We start from the raw sequence: 17579 nt of genomic DNA on the forward strand, positions 1-17579 counted from the left end.
AGAATGATTTCTGAAGGATCATGTGACACTGAAGACTGGAGTAATGATGCTGAAAATCCAGCTTTGTATCACAGGAATAAATGACATTTTAAACATTACCAACATTTCCAGTTAGGCAAGCAAGATTTGGGCCTTTAGTGTAGTAAATACAGTAGTAAAGTAAATGAGATTTCAATTAATCCTTTTGAATATTTCAGATGATAATACACAGATTTATGTCTCTGGAATCTGGGCTAAAATGTATATCTGTATTACAGTAAGTAGTTTCCAAGTGAAGTGATTTATAGTTTTATCAGTTGTGGGTAACACTTTACAATAAGGTTCCTTTATTAAACAGTAGTAAATGTATTAACTAACATGAACTAACAATGAGCAATACATTTACTACTGTTTTTGTTAATCTTTGTTAATGTTAGTTAATCAAAATAAAGCTGTTCATTGTTTGTTCATGTTAGTTCACAGTGCATTAACTAATGTTAACAAGATTTTAATAAAGTATTAGTAAATGTTGAAATTAACATTAAAAAAGATGAACAAATGCTGTATAAGTGCAGTTCATTATTAGTTAATGTTAACTAATGTAGTTAACTAATGAACCTTATTGTAAAGTGTTACCCAGTTGTGTATATACAGTATAACAGGACATTGAGAAATGATTTAGCCATTATTGTTTTTGTTTTTATTTGTCTCAACAAAATCGATATGAAAACCAAAAAAAGGAGAACGCAAGAGGTTACATTACAACAAAGCTATATTAATCATCTTTAAAAAGAAAACCAGAAGACAATGAGTAAGGCACCAATAAAACATAACTCCAGAACAAACATAAAAATATAAATGTTTAACTCCACACACACACAACAAATTCCTCCAGTGAGGAAACGATCATCTGAGGCCTTTAAGTGTAATCTTGTCTTAAAGAATCTTAAGACTAAATGAAGAAGGCACTTATTTCGTTCTCATTCTAAAGATCAGCAACTATTCAGCAAGTTTCCTGATTTGAATCTATGGAAACACAAATAGAAGAAATACAGACATTAAACATAAAAATAATCATTCAAGCACAAAGGAGTCACCTGATTAGGGATCATTTGGCTATGCTAAACCGTTAGTAATTACAGTATTTTATTTATAGTAAGCTGCATTTTGCATTAGAGAAACGGACAGCATTTTTTTTGTTTGCACAATGGAATCAGTAGGCACAGAAATATAGCAGGACTGGTAAACATAACCCTCTGAATATGTTGAGAACTCAAAGACATGACTCATGCTCAGTGTCTTGCCCTTTCTCCAAACCTCTCAGATCAATTAAGAGCTTGTTGATCACTTTATAGGTTGATCGAACCTAAATCACTCCTCTAATGGATTACTTGTTCGAGAACAGGCTCCCTTCGGTTTTGATTTGACAAAACTGGCCTTGTAGAGTAACTACATGTTATTACAAACATGATTTGCCCCAACGCAGTGTATTTGTCTAGTTTGTGAATGTGGAGTGTTAAAACCCTGCGACAAACCTAAATGTTAATAATCTGCAGACTCTCTATTATATTGCCCACTAATACATACCACACGCTTTCTGCTGAATCTCACAAAAACACTGCTCACATTTCACCCCGATCAAAATCGAAGAAAAAATACATAAGAAATTATATGTTTCATAAAGATATATAAATCTAAGATTTCATAAAAATTAAGCACTTTTTTTTTTTTTTTGCCAAACCGTGCATCTGGACATTTTACTTTTGAGATTTTAATAATGAATAATTTGTTATTGTGTGTTATGTTACTGTGATGCTGTAATTTTTATTTTAAATCAGCATAAATAAAGGCCTATAAATTATATAAATAAATTGAAAAAAATTATTAATTAAACATCTTTTTTTTTAACTATTACTTAATAAAAAATATCTTCTTTTTTTTTTTAACTTTTACTAAATTAAAAATAAAAATGTCACAAAATAAAAATAAATATCATGAAAAAAAAAAAATCTCAAAATTAAAAAGTGTCTTCTTTTTCTTCATGTAAAATATAATTTCTTATTTTACGTTTTTTGATTTTGGGGTGGCATATGACCCAGACATGTTCTTGCTAGGTTTCAGGTTTTCATCTTCATGTTAATTCTTTCCTGTCTCTACGCTGGTTTGTCGGTTTTGTATGCGGTGATGAAGGCCATGCCGTGAGTTCTGAAGTGTGTATTAAGATCAGCAGGTTTGTTAAAGTTACGTCTACACACCTTACAGGTGTGCTTACCTTCCCCATCCTCTACCTGTGTCCCCCCTACACTCGATGGTGACCCCGGGGACCCTGCTGCAACTGCAGAGTCAGAGGTCACATGTCCAGAAGTTAACCCAGTGACCGGAGACGCCTCGGTGTGATCGGAGGGGGAATCCCGCACGCGATGGCTGATGAAGAGATGCCTGCTGAGGGAGGAAGCGGATGCGAAACACGCCCCGCACTGCTGACACTGACAGGTGCTTCCCCCGTCACGGTGACAGACAATATGCTGGAGAAATTCCTCCCTGTCCTCTGTGGTAAAACCACACGGCATGCAGCGAAATCCCGTGGCTTCCTGCACCTCTTTAGCTCTTTTGCCATGTCTGGTCAGGCTGCTCTCAGCCAATTGGCTTTCTGCTTCAACGGAGGCCACGCCCAAAGTAGCACCATCGTGCTCCGATGAGCTGTCAGCTGCATCTGTGATTTGAGGAACTGCCTGAGAGTTGAAAATACTGAAAGTGACTTGCAGTGACAAAACCACAGGAAGCCATTCACTTTCAATGAGCCTTACAGCTCATTCACATCAAGAACGATAACTATAATGATGACAATATTAGCGTCCACACCAATGCGCAATAATGTTCTTTGTTTATTTTATGTTTATTTTAAGCTCACACAGCAGTTATGTCATATACCACTATAAATGCTCAAGCTCTTTAAAGCAGGATGGTTTCTGAATGGCTGTCAATGTTTTTTATCGTTCATCAGCTGGAAAAAATCATTCTGAAAGTGATTCCAATGGTATTGTTTCTCTGTGCCATTATCAACAATAGTTATCATCCTTGGTTTGAACGAGCCTAAAAGGAATAGTTCATTTAAAAATTAAAATTCTTTCATCATTTACTCACCCTCGAGTTGTTTCAAACCTGTATGAATTTCTTCAACTGTAACCAGACAGTTAACCCCATTAACTTCCATAGTAGGAAAAAAAAAATACTATGGAAGTCAACAGGGTCCATCAAATGTCTGGTTACTGACATTCCTCAAAATATCTACTTTTGTGTTCAACAGGTTTGAAACAACTTGAGGGTGAGTAAATGAAGACATATATAATTTTCATTTTTAAGTGAACTATTCCTTTAAGTGTTGGTACAGTGTGTCCAAAGACTCGATACATTTGTGAAAAGTTTAACTTTATGCAAATGAACACCGACACAATGAGGTAAAAAGCTTGGGCCAGTTGCGCAATTCACAAATAACATTACGGTATCTAGCAGTAGGAACACCTACTAGAGACAAATGTCACAGTGACCCCTCAGCAAACAAAATTACTGTCAGGTGGTCATGGTTTTGGACATATTATGTCCATCTGACAGTGTATTTGAGCTCTTACCTGTCTTTTTTTGGCTGCTCGTCTGTCTCCACCATGCTGAGCCTCGATATGTTTCTCAAGAATCAGCTTACTGCTGAAACTCCTCTTCCCACCTGTACAAAGTCTTCACAACAAGAGACAACAGTAAATAACTTCTAAAGGACCTCAAAATTGTTTATTTATGCCTGGATAAAAGGATACTGGATAAAAGGAAACTGTGATCAATAATAGAGAAACACTGCTGAAACTGAGCACTGCTGAACTAAGCCAAACTTAAAAATTATGGTAGTTGTAAGAAAAGGTCTAACATAATTTGATTGCAAATGACACTTGATATTTGATTTTGTTTTACATGCAATTCCTAGACATTCATACATTTTAAGTGTCTAAATACTTCATGGGGCTATGGTACATATGTCTTATACTCACTGGCAATAAAAAGCTCTTTTGATTCCTTTGTGTTTGACACGAATGTGGCGTCTTAAACTTGAGGATGATGAGAAGGAGCCTTCACAAAGAGTGCATGGAAACTTCTTCAGCTCCTTCAAACAAAAATGTCACAAAGTCAATGTGTTTTTATACACCATTAATACATTCATTTGGTTCAGGACAAATCAGAAAACATTCAAATTTAACAGAGGACACCTTACCTTACGTGTTACATTATTTATTCATCAAATAATATTATTTTCTATTTTAATATATTTTAAAACAATGTTTTCCTGTGACGTAAAAGCTGAATTTTCAGCATCATTACTCAGTCTTAAGACATTAGCCACTTTCCGACCGGAGGAACCTTTTCACAGTTCCTAGAACTATTGGCTAAAGTACCCGGATGTCGGCGTGTTCGCACCGCAGGAACTAGGAACGATTTTAGTTCTAGGAACTCCATTTAGAGGAACTAATTTAGCTCCTACTTCAGAGTAGGGTCTAAACCAGCACTATAGGAACTACCCGTGACGTTAGTGTTCGCTGATTGCCCGAACGCACGCGGAGCACCAGTACCCGCCATTTTTAAAACGGCTAGAATGTAAACACACAGATTATAGCCTATATATTTACTCCATAAACTAACTATAAAACATGGAAAACAGTGATAGATGGGTCTCTAAACCTTTATGCTGAAGAGAAAATCCAATGCAACTTTGAGGGGACCAAGTCAAACATGATTATGTTTATCTGCCCAGCTAGCAACACTGGACATCAACCACACGGCATAGGCTAATAACCTTTTTTTCATATACTGTCTACTTTCTATAACAGTTCTGTCTAATAACATGTTAAACAGTACTGTTAGACAGATCGCTAACTAATAAACACAGAGAATGCGAGCATTGTTTGCTCTGGCGTTCTCAGCGCCGCCAAAATAAAAGTCACCGTGCTTGCGTCACTCCCTTACCCCTCCTACCAGTTCCTATGGCCACTTGGCCAGTGCGAACGCAAACAGCAAAACCGAGTTTGGGGGAGAGTAGTTCTTAGAACTGTTTAGAAGTGGACAGTTCCTAGAACTAAGTTCCTGTAACTACTTAGTCGGAAAGCGGCTACTGATATAGTCTTCAGTGTAACATGATCCTTCAGAAATCATTCAAATATGCTGATTTGACGATCAAGAACATTTTTTATTGTTATCATAATGAAAAAAAAAAAGCTACTTAATATTTTTGTGTAAACAGTGATTCTTCTTTTTCAGGTTTCTTTGATGAATAGAAAGTATAAATGGAATAATTAGAAAGAAATAGAAACAGCATTTACTTAAAAGTATTTTTGTAACATTATAAAATGTCATTACTGTCACTTGACCAATTTAATGCATCTTTACTGACTTTTTTTTTAAATAATTAATTTATGATGTATAAAATATGGAAAAATTATTACATTTTTTTACATTTTTGACAAAGTATGTAATCTGAACTTCTGTCTATGCATCCTTGATGACGTCCTGACCTTGCCATGCTGCTCGGACATATGGGCGATGTAGCTCTCTTTCTCTTTGTAGCGCTTCTGGCACTGTGAACAGCTCCAGCTCTGGATATGTGGAGCAGCGGTGTTCCCATCCTCTCTTGACGCTCTTCCTCTGTCTTCATCCCGCTCCCACTCCTCGCCATCTGAGCTATCCATCTTTACCAAGTTGTTCTGTGCCGATGTGTCATAAATGTCCTTGTGAGAGTCCTAGAGACACATTATGGTCAAACATTTATCATTTTTAATCAATGAATGGAGCTCATTTTTGTCTCAGCTGAACAAAACCAACCTTAACATGCTCAAGAAGGGAACTTCTCTGCGTGAAGAGCTTGTTACAGTCAGGGCATTTAAAGACGTGCATCTTCTGCTTAACTAAGTGAGTGTCAAAATGGACACTGAGCAATGCCTTCTGGGTAAAAACAGTCCGACACATCACGCATTTATAGATCTCCCTGTCACAAAAAATAAAGGTTATTAGCACCTCAAAAAAAGCTATGCAAACATTTAAAGTCACCATGAAATCAAAATTGACAATTTAACTTGTTTAAAAGAATGTTACAGTGTTTATTATAAAGGAAAGTTTATTATGTCTTGGCGAAGGGTGGGACTAAGTATACTCCACAACTGACTGCAACATTACATTCAGATCTGCCTCCATTTAGTTAGCAACTCCCAACTTTCTACGATCCAATCAATTCCCGAGGACGAATCCAGTCCGGTCCTAAAATTTTTGTCATTCCAGAAGCTGATTCAATCGGTTGTCACAATAGAGACGAAAAGACTAATCTCAACTCCCATTTCATGCCGACTTTAAAGAAAGAATCAAGGAGACATGTACAAGCTAGTGTCGGGGAGTAACTAACTAAACTTAACCTCATTTTCCAGTACATCAGTTTAAATCCTTGCAACTTTTAATATTTAGTTAGATGCTTTCAGATTTAGAGCTAATATATAAAATATATTATCCCCTTAAATAACTTGTAGTGTAGATAATAACTACTTTAAGTGACTAGCTTGTGGCGTGGCTGCAGTTGCAATGTGGTTTTCCCAACACTGGCGCTCGCACACACAACACACACACACAGTTTACACTTACTTGGACTGTCTAGCCGTCTCAGGGAGTTCAGGATGCTGGGAGGTGCAGTGGGTTTCAGCACCAGAGGAAGACTTGAAAGCCATGGGGCAGGAAGGGCATTTATGGAAGACCTCACAGTGAGCAGTCTGCATGTGAGTCTTTACAGCGTTCAGACTATTCACTCCTCCAAACACCAAATGACAACAGGCACATCTGCAGATAAGAGGAAATAGCTACTTCATTAACCAATGGATAAAACAAGGGATTTACTAGTATATGTTACCACTATGTGTGGATACCTATATCCAAGGCGACGTGAGTAGTGCAGACAGGTTTGACTCAGGTGGGTGTTGAGGTCATGAAGCTGACAGATGACACCACATTCAGGGCAAACCAGTGGAGGGAGCTGCTGATGTAACCGGCGGTGAGCTGCAGCACTGCATGAGTTCCACAGTGGCATTGGAGGAGAACACTGCATACAACACTAGAGAGAAATCAAAATGTTATCATTTCGTAAATATTATTATCAGATATATTATTAATCGTTTTTTTTGTGAAAGTGTTAAAAGGGGCAAATGCAAATCGAGTCGTGATACACACACATGCACTCACTCACCATGTCGGTGACACCAGAATCCACCTCTTGAAAGTGTGCTGCTATTTCTGCCATGCTTTTGAATGGACTCCAACACTCTGGACAGCTGACAACATTGAAAATACCAAACAGCATCTTAATCTCTCAAACACCCACAGTCTTAGTTCATTTCATTTGAATGACTACTTTTTCTTTTATTTCTAATTAATTCAAGCATAAAAACGAAATAAACATGATCTGACAGTGTGTGGTTACCTGTTATCAGAAGGTTGTGACAGTTGGCCACCACTTTCTTTAAGGGCAGGCAGAGCAGGAGAGAGCATACCTGTAACAGAGACAGAATAAGCACATACTACACACATCAGCTAAATCATTCTGAAATGGACATGGGTTAACATATTATTCTAGATTATTGGTCAATTATCTACAGCACTGTTAACCTAATGTCATTTACAGTTCATCTCCCTAAAGGATAAGCCAGCAATGCACCGAGTTTCAGAGTCCTTTGAAAATGAGTACAGAGAGAACAAGCCCCAGCTGAATTATTCCACTTAAACGTTTAAGTCCTTTGTTTTGCAGTGCACAGATTCCCTGTGGACAGAGACAGTGATTGGTTGATTTCTACGCTGCTCTCTGATCCTTGTGTGCACACTGGCTACTGATACTTATAGCATGACGATAAGTTTGTCTATTTTTACTTCTGGAATGTTTTTTAAATATAATGTTTTGTTCAGACACATGGTAAGATCAAATTAAGAAGCAAATTACATCATTCAGGTTTTCAAAATGTTCAAAACCAAGGACCCTGAAATATGATGATCCCTTTGCAAAGAACTAATTTCCTAAAATATAAGAGCAGGTATATACGCTACCATTCAAAAGTTTGGAGGTGGTATGATTTTTAAACGTTTTTAAAAGTCTCTTAGGCTCACCAAGGCTGCATTTATTTGATAAAAAAATCTCCAGTCTTCAGTGTCACTTGATCCTTTAGAAATCATTCTAAAATACTGATTTGGTGCTCAAGAAACATTTATTATTAATGTTAAAAACAGTTCCTGCTTAATATTTTTGTCGAAACCGTGATGCTTATGAATCTTTGATGAAATCAAATAAATCTATTGTAACATTTTAAATGTCTTTACTGTCGATTTTGAAAAAATCTGACTGACCCCAAACTTATGAATGCTGTTTTTTTGCTGTTAAATACATTCAATTGATATCTTAAGTATATTCTTCTGTGGTTCCTCCTTGTTATGAAAATTCCTGATCCAAAATTTGCACAATGCAAAGTGCAAACCTAAAGTATTTACTAACTCACTCACAAGTCTAGTTGGTTTGTGTCTAGAAACATTAATACAACCACTGGCAAAAATTATGGAATATCACCATCCTTTTATACATCATAGCAAATAAACAAAATCACAGATATATTACAAAATATAAAATTCAATAGCTTAACATTCTGGCTTGATGAAACCCTCAAACAAACTGACAATTTTTTATTAATGGCATGTCTTCTTCCAGATCAAGCAGAGAAAACATTTATGGAATCATCTTTTAATTTCCATTTCGAAAACAAATACCGGGTTAAGTCTAAAAAAGCTAATTATTCAGCTTAAAAGAGAGTGCTTACACACCTTAACAAGCTGCTGGACTTGGCTAATTGAAAAGAAACATGGCCCCAACAAGAGAGTTGTCAGTTGAAACAATGGAAAGGATGATAAAACTCCTTCAACAAGGAATTTCAGTGTGGCCAAAGAAGTTGGTTGTTCCTAGTCAGCTGTGTCTAAAATTTGGTGCAAGTATAAACGAAATGGGAAGGTTATAAAAGGAAAACATACAGGCAGACCAAGGAAGATGTCAAAGTTTCAAGATAGAAAACTCAATAGAAAATGCAAAACAAATGCCTGGAAACAGGAGTCAATGTTTGTGACAGAACTGAATGAAATGTGATTTACGCATAGAAAATCCAAACAAAAACCAGCACTAACACCTTAACAAAAGAAAATAAAGTTACAGTGGGCTAAAGAGAAGCAATCACGGAGTGTGGATGATTGGATGAAAGTGATAATCAGTGATGAATCACAAATCTGAATTGGCCGATGACATGGCTAGCAAACAATCTGGATCTCAATCCAATTGAAAATTTATATTGAATATATATATATATATATTTTTTTTTTTTTTTTTTTTTTTTTTTTAAAGGTCAATGACAAGGCTCCATCTTGCAAAGCTGATCTGTCAACCACTATTTGAGAAAGTTGGAAGCAGCTTGATGGGGAATATTGTCAATAAGTCCATGCCTCAAATAATTCAGAAAAAGAAAAAGATATATAAAAAGACATGCCATTAATACAATAAAATAAAAAGTAAGTTAATTTATTTGTGGTACGTAAGCCAGAATGTTAAGCTATTGAACAGAACCTTTTTCCATCATATCTGTAATTTGTTTGTTATAAATTCAAAAATCTGGGTGGTTTTTTCCAGTGGTTGTATTTCTTAATTTTTGAGGAAAGGTCACATAAGTACTTTTCTTTTCCTAGTGCATCTATAAATACACTGATAAAGACACAAACCTATAGGCACGGTCTCCTGCTGGCCAATCATCTGCTCCACACTGACAGGACTCATGACGAGGTGCGAACACTGCATAACCAGTCCCTTCTCCTTGTGCTCTCGTGCGTGGAGCAGCAGGCTGCACTTATTAAAGAAGGCCAGGCGTTTGGAGCAGTGGTTACAGGTCACCTCAATCCTCATAGAGCGCCGATCATAGTGCCTCGCCAAGCTGCGCTCCAGGGCAAACGCATCCCCGCACTCAAGGCAACGATATCCCGTTGAGGGCAATCGAAGACCCCATTCAGGAGGAGGCATGGTGGAGAGGTCCGGCTGATAACTTGGCAGTGGATTCTTACTGTTGAGGATTTTGTTGAAGGCCTCGACGAGGCTAGACTGGCTGCGTGAGATCACAGCTCCTGGGCTGTTCACAATGGAGGCTGGTTTGGCTGTCCCAGGGTTCCCATTCATCGTTTTCTGCGCCAGAGAGCGAATGTTAGCCCCAGGCATGGATGAAGAGATAGATGGCAGGGTTGACGTTCTAGTGATGTTGACTGCAGTGGCAGAGAGAGTGGTGGCCAGTTGATTCTGTGCCCTGCTGGCTGCAAATAACATAGCTGTGCTGGCATCCTGAAGGGTGGACACGGGCAACATTGTCACCTGAGGTGGTCCTTGAGGAGCAGCGCCAGATCTCTGAATCCTGTGGACTGACTTACGGGCCCCTGTTTGAACTTTGGAGCCACCAGGACCTTTGGAGGCCCCTCCTTTGGGAGCCACTTTAGATACCGTACGTGTGATGTTACCGGCAGACGATTTGACAGTCTTGATTCTCACTTTGAGAGGCTTGGCGGAGGTCTTGCTTGAGTTGGTGACATCTTCAGAGGCTGAATCTACCAAACGAGGCTCCGTAGATTTCTCTTCCGTCTCCTCAGCTCCATCATCATCATCTTTTTTTGTGTGAAGACCGCTCTTCTCCTGCACACTTACGCTCATGTCAATAACTTGATCTTGAGGGGCTTCTTCTCTTTTCTCCTTCTGTTCTGGCTCATTGACTCCGAGCTGATTTGAGGGCAGAGATATGTAAGGTTGAGGGATTTCTGGCTCAGGGCTCTCAGGAGAATCTCGCTCCTCAATTATGTGCTCAAGGTCTTTTTCTTCAGCCGGCAAATCATTTTTGGAGGTCATTGATGTTGGGTTGACACTGCTTTGTAGAAGTGTTGGAGGCTGGACAGAGGGCTCCTCAATTTGAGTGTTACTTACTGGTAAGGAAGGGGACGAGGGAGAGGGCAGCTGAAACACACTTAAAGGTGACCGCTGCATTCGTGGTACCTTGGGAGCAGAGCACAGCTGAGAATCCGGGCTCTCCTGTATGACGAGTGCAGGGCTACCGAGATCTGGTTCAGATTCTTCATCTTCAGATAAATGGCGGCGGACTCCTGCCCTCAAAGTGCCATTTAATGGTTGTGCTGCCTCACAATCAACTCTGGGGGGGAAATTTGAACTAACTGAATGTGAAGATAAGATGGGGGGATCAGTCAGCGGTAAAGACTGAGGCGGGGAGAAAGTGCTAGCAGGGTGTTTAGGAGAAGTACCATCATGGTTGTCATCATTAGTTACTCTAGAGGAAGAGAGAGACCAAAGTGGCCCATTGGTCTGCATCTGGGTTAGAGTTGGTGATTGAGAGGGTTCTGTAGCCTCATCTGAGATTGTTTTGAGTCCATTATAGATGAATGAATCTGAAGGCATCAGGTCATCTTCTCTGGGACCTTTCCGGGGAGACTCATGTGATGCATCTACACCAAGAAAGTCTCCAGTTATATCCTCTTCAGTTTTGTCATCAGAATGTACACTGTTTTTTACAATCACACTGACCATGGAGGGGTCATTGTGAGGACCCTCAGGGCTGTCTGGGGGTCTTAGGCATGGACTTCCACTTCTCTCCTTTCCAACAGCACCACTGTGTTCATTATGATTACCATCAGTGTCAGACTGAATTGCTTCTTTGGCATCAATGTCTGGAATGTCAAACGCTGCCAGTAGGTCATCGAAATCTGGTGTCTTCATGTCCCCCATTCCCATGTAGATGACAAATACCTGCATTACATGACATTCCATTAGAACAGATTTGAACACTTGTTTATAATGTAGAAAACTGTAATGTGTTCAAATGCATCAACATGTGGGAAAAAATATATATATAAATGCCACATAATTCTCTTTATATATATATATATATATATGTGTGTGTGTGTGTGTGTGTGTGTGTGTGTGTGTGTGTGTGTATAATGATATGTAATGTATAATGTGATCAGTTAAATTTAGCTAATACTTTAAATAGGAGGAAATACAAGTCAGGGGTTACTTACAGGAAGTAAGTTAGACTATCAAATGTATAACGTTAGATCCTATTACACACGTTCTTTGGAATAAGACATTTTACATTTATGCAGTAGCTTTGCTCAGCTGCTATTTAATTTGTGAATGTTCGGAGTACCAGGCAGTGCACTCGTTTTTAATTTACAAATATGAACTTTACAGTAATCTTTTCATAGGCTAACTAAACCAAAAATATTAGGTGCCTTTTGCACGACAGTTTGGTCACCTATTTCAACAGAGAATGTAGTTCAGCAATTACAAGAAACTGACAAATCCGCAGGTCGCCATAATGAGAGTAATCTGTCACATAGTAGTCTTGCTAAAGTATCTAGCCAAACAGCTACACCCGCAGTCTGCAGCGTCTAACGTTGATAACACAACAAACTTGATATTCATGAGGTGATGATGATCATAATTATTATATATTCGTATATATATTTATTATATAATCATAGCGATAAATGTATTGATGTATGTGTTGAAGCTTAAAACTTTAGTTTACCTGGCCAAATATTCTCGGAGTGACCCAGGACGGCGCACAGCATTTGCGTCACCTCTGAAGAAAAACAAGTCTTTCCACTGTACACATGCAAATGTAGATACTGTTAGAACTATACTACTGAAAAGAGAGCCGTTGATTTCTTATGCGTTGTTTGCAAGTGTCCAGCTGCTTCACAAACGGTCGTTGTCGTGAAACTATGACGCAGTATTTTTAATACGTACCTGTTGCGTGTGACAGTAGCGAAATGGAGTTTATGCCCATGATAACCACACACACACGAGCCACTTGCAGAGTTCAACAATATCACTCCGGAAGAGGAAGTCAAAGCTGATTTTTACAGCTATGGCATTAAAGTATATGGGTCTGTGTGTTTATGTGTTTATGACGGAGTTTATGAAGAAAAAGTACATACTTTTGAGTGTGTAGCAAGAGTAGACAAGCTTTGAGACACTATCACGTCATACAATTGCGTCTTTAACGGTTGCAACTTGCTCTCTGTCGCATCCTGTCACCGTAAACTGGCCTGTCAGCAAAGAGGCAAATATAATAATGCATGGAATAATCAATGATTACTGTGTTTCATTTGACCTGATCAATAACATTATATTATTGGCAAAATACTTTATACACAAATGTATAAATTAAAAATTGTAAATGTATACCCCTGTTTATTATATTCAGAAACGATTAAAATACATTTCAGATGCCCTCAGTAAAATGAAAAACCAAACTGCAATAAAACTGTATAATTTGTTTGTATTATACAATCTGTTGTAGTTTTTTAATTAATAACTATTATTATTTAATTGTATTATTGTTTTTTCCTTTTTGTGTTGAGCCTTTTTTCTCTGTATATAGACTGCTTAATGCCATTTTGTTGTATTCAGATTGTGTATTCAATAAAATAAAAATGTTAAATAAATAAAAAAGAAGCCAATGCAAAACTCTTATGCTTTTTGTGGTAACATCCACTGCCACCAGTGGCGCTTCGGTATAGCGCGGCTGCTATTTTGGAGTGAAAATGCGAGACAGAATGACAACGAAAGAAGTCAAAGTGGAATAAAATAACACAATGTTCGGTAATCCACTGCAAAAAGCTGTCAGTGTGACAGTACAAATCTTGCCTTTCATCGTTTTCCCAAAGACCCTGACAGGTAATTATTCACAAAAGTGTAGAAATATATTGTTTGTTTTGATGTGGGACTTATGCTAGCGCCTGGGAAACGGATTAACGTTATTATTACGTTCGATGAGCTCATCACTTCATTCTTTCCTGTCATACTTAATGTAGAGAGAAATCTAACATTAATGAAATCCTTGAACTTCCCTGTCTCAAGTTCTATGGGAAAAAAGCCTGGTAAGTTAGCAACTTATTTTACTCAATAGAAGTAAGAGCAAGAAAAAAAGCAAAAGAAAAAACTTTCAACTGCTATAACGTTAACTATTAAGTGTTAAAATAATCCCCTACTTATTTTAACCTAAAAATGACCTCTGCACTGGACCAAATATATGTAGCCTAGTTGTCATCTTTATACTTACCTTCAGTGCATATTTGAATGATAAAAGATAAGTAAACAAAATCAATCTGAAAAAAAAACCTTGAGACTACTAAATAGATTGTCTTTAGTCTTTCCTTTCCCCTCTTGTTGTAGAATGAATGTAGGCCTATCCTGTTTTTTCTTCTTCCTCTCGGAAGTTCTTGTTCATTTAGAATTGAAATTGTCATGTTCCCTTAAAAATGAATGAATAAATACATGCATACTGTCTTTTTTCAGGTGTTCCAGGTGGGTGCAGCTTCTCAGCAATGAACTGAAAAATACCGCAATAAATGTTAAATTGCCTACAGAAAAATCATAAAGATGCTTAATATTTGGAGACAATAAACTTTGACTGGTAGTACTGACTACTGAGAATTATCACACGACGTCACGCAGGTTCAACTGCGCATGTCGGTTACAAAAGTGACCGGAAAAAAAATTTGTGCAGTGGGATGCAAAAATCGGAAATCTGTAAACAGTGGTCTTAAGTTTTACCGAATACCATCAACTCGCACTCCTTTTAATGCCAACCGCAGACGTCTTTGGTTACAAGCCATCAGAAGAGCCGATTGGAACGAGGACCAAATTAAAAATTAGCAGCCATTATCACCCTGTAGCCCAAGACTGGTTGCTCACTGAAGCTAAGCAGGGCTGAGCCTGGTTAGTACCTGGATGGGAGACCTCCTGAGAAAAAACAAGTTGCTGCTGGAAGAGGTGTTAGTGAGGCCAGTAGGGGGTGCTCACCCTGTGGTCTGTGTAGGTCCTAACGCCCCAGTGTAGTGATGGGGACACTATACTGTCAAAGAGCACCATCCTTCAGATGAGACGTTAAACTGAGGTCCTGACTCTCTGTGGTTATTAAAAATCCCAGGATGTCCTTCAAAAAAGAGTAGGGGTGTAACCCCGGCATCCTGGCCAAATTTGCCCCTTGGCCCCTGTCCATCATGGCCTCCTAATCATCCCCATATACTGATTGGCTTCATCACTGTCTCCTCTCCACCAGTAAGCTGGTGGGTGGTGGGCGTTCTGGCGCAGTATGGCTGCCGTCGCATCATCCAGGTGGATGCTGCACATTCGTGGTGGTTGAGGAGATTCCCCCCTTCCATATGTGAAGTGCTTTGAGGACCCTGAAAAGCGCTATATAAATGTAACAAATTGTTATTATTATTATATTAAAAATGCTCGACTGCAGTTCCCACTTCATATCAGGTAAGTTAACGTTACGCTAAATCAGACACATCACTCAGTTTGGCTTACAACAAAATAACAGTAAATAATGAGTTGTACGCTTATCTAACAATAGAACACAGAATGTACAAGTTTGAGCTAACTTCCCTTCAATTTTGTTACGTTGTCTTGCTAGTAGTTAGCCTGACGGCTAGCTAGTCACGTAAGTTTGGCTAGTAACGTTAGTACTTGGCTAATACGTTATAACAAACTCAGGCTAAGTTTTTTATTTTATTTTTATTTTTGTACAGGAGAGGTATCCATGGACTTCAATAGTCCTGACTTTGCCCCTTCTGTCTTTTCTTACTCAACCCAGTGTGAAATAAAAACAAAGGTGATGCAAAACTTGAGAGGTAAATATTGTAACTTTTGCGTTTTGCCTTATTTAGTTGCTAACTGGGATCACATTGCAGAATGATAATGAATGTCACATCGTTTTTGATAATAAGATAATTTGTTAGACCAGATCATTTTTGTTATGTCTGAATCGTCTTGTGAAGCCTGTTGAGGCATGCTATGTGATTTACACTTGACTTGATTGGTACCTGGTAACCTCTATTACCTGTTTTACAAGGTTTGTATTAGCGCTCTTGGTTACAACAGTGCAAACACAATGTAGGGTTGTGCTTGTTATCCTTCCAGTTCTGAGAGTCGGCCTGATTTTTTGTCATAAGCTCAAGGTTTACACACTGCTTATTAGTTAACTCCTTCCCCAGTTTTGCAAAGGTCTCTTCACTCCTCTCTTGTAGTTTATTTTGGCAGAGGCATCTCAGATTGGCATCATACAGAGCTACCAGTGGCTCTGGCAGGTCTCCGGTCTCCGGTCTTCTTCTGATGCGGAATCTGTGTCACTGAAGTCCATGCTAGTAAGCTCAGCTGCATTAGGTGCCAGGACTTTCAGTTCTGCAATGTCTTCATCTGTCATTTCTGAATAAACAATAAAATAAATGTTAGATAACTTATTTTAACACAAATTGCAATCAAAGCTGGTTACATCTGTCATTAATAGTTAGCCTACATGGCACTGATTATAACTTATGTTTTTACATTAATGACACTACCAGTCAATTGTAGTTTTATTAAAATATAAGTAGTTCAAGTCCAGTGAATGGTACAAAAGTAAGCAGCAAACCGCCGAAGTTAAAAACAACATGTACGTATTAACACAGGCTGTTCCAAGGTCTTCACAGATTGGGACACCTGTAGAAATGTGTTTTTGCATCAACTTTCAAGGCTTCAGTTACTTCCATTGCTTCAGAATAATCAAAGAAGGTAAAGACAAAGTTTAGATCAGCAAAACTCAGATGTAATTTTTAGGGATAAAGTAATGAGTTAACAATTCTGCAGCAATGGAAGTAAACAAAGCCTTGAAAAGTTGATGCAAAAACACATTTCTGTGTTCCAATGTGTAGCTAAACACCTTGGAACAGCCTGTGTACATACACCCTCAGAAGCTTTATTTGTACAATATTGCAACTAAAAAGGCATGACCTGATCTCGTCTACATTCAGATTGTGTCTGCCTTTTACATTCTTTCTACGCTTTACTCTGACTGGCTGCATTTGGGTGTCTTTCTTCTTTGCCTTTCTGAAGCCGATCTCACTCAGTCTGGCTGGTTTCATCTCTCTCTTGGGTGTGTGAATCCACATATTTGTCCCTTGAAGTACAACACTTCTCTGTCTTTCCCATCCTGACCCACAGCTAAGCTTTAAACATAAGTGCAGCATGGCTGCATCATGCGTCTAACCTGCACAAAATGGTATAATGTATATTAATGTATATATGTATATGCATATACATATAACAGTTGTATGATTTCAGCAAATAAGCTGTTCAATTTTGTTTGATTCAATTGCTGACACTGACTGAATTGGGTAAATAATGAAAATTTAAGATAGTAAACTTATTTTGGTTACATACCCAGCCATACAGGTGCAGTTTGCAGTAATAATACAGTTGTTTGTCTTGTTGACAATAACCCAGGCCTTGTACAATTCCATCTGTCTTGGACATGACTACACAGAACAAAGTTGTACACATCAAGAGACTTGTACGTTTTTAACTTCTCCCGGGTATATACACTTGGCGTGCCGATCAGGTAATTATAGCTATATCTTTGGCCACTGGATGCGTGGCCATTTCGTTTCAACCATTGACAAGGTGC

General features: G+C 38.3%; 1 protein-coding gene across 5 annotated transcripts; it reads right to left on the minus strand.

Annotated features, from left to right (window-relative positions):
* Positions 1-656: 656 nt before the first annotated feature.
* znf687a (zinc finger protein 687a) lies at positions 657-13000 on the minus strand. 5 transcript variants are annotated; one of them, XM_084088299.1, is made up of 13 exons: positions 12872-13000; positions 12651-12727; positions 9796-11866; positions 7475-7544; positions 7241-7325; positions 6924-7108; positions 6646-6837; positions 5839-6001; positions 5532-5756; positions 4017-4129; positions 3609-3711; positions 2252-2711; positions 657-1005 (listed from the first exon to the last, which is right to left on the minus strand). In XM_084088299.1, exons 3-13 carry the CDS (start codon positions 11849-11851, stop codon positions 983-985), a joined length of 3675 nt encoding a protein of 1224 aa, XP_083944425.1. In that variant the 5' UTR covers positions 11852-11866; positions 12651-12727; positions 12872-13000; the 3' UTR covers positions 657-982. The 5 variants fall into 5 exon arrangements, with proteins under 5 accessions (XP_083944425.1, XP_083944423.1, XP_083944424.1 ...); XM_084088297.1 differs by having other exon boundaries at positions 657-2711; positions 12872-12999; XM_084088298.1 differs by lacking the exon at positions 12872-13000 and having other exon boundaries at positions 12651-12858.
* Positions 13001-17579: the final 4579 nt, after the last annotated feature.

This window comes from Abramis brama, assembly GCF_963993115.1.
Source record: "Abramis brama genome assembly, chromosome: 17".
In the NCBI taxonomy this organism is placed as follows: Eukaryota; Metazoa; Chordata; class Actinopteri; order Cypriniformes; family Leuciscidae; genus Abramis; species Abramis brama.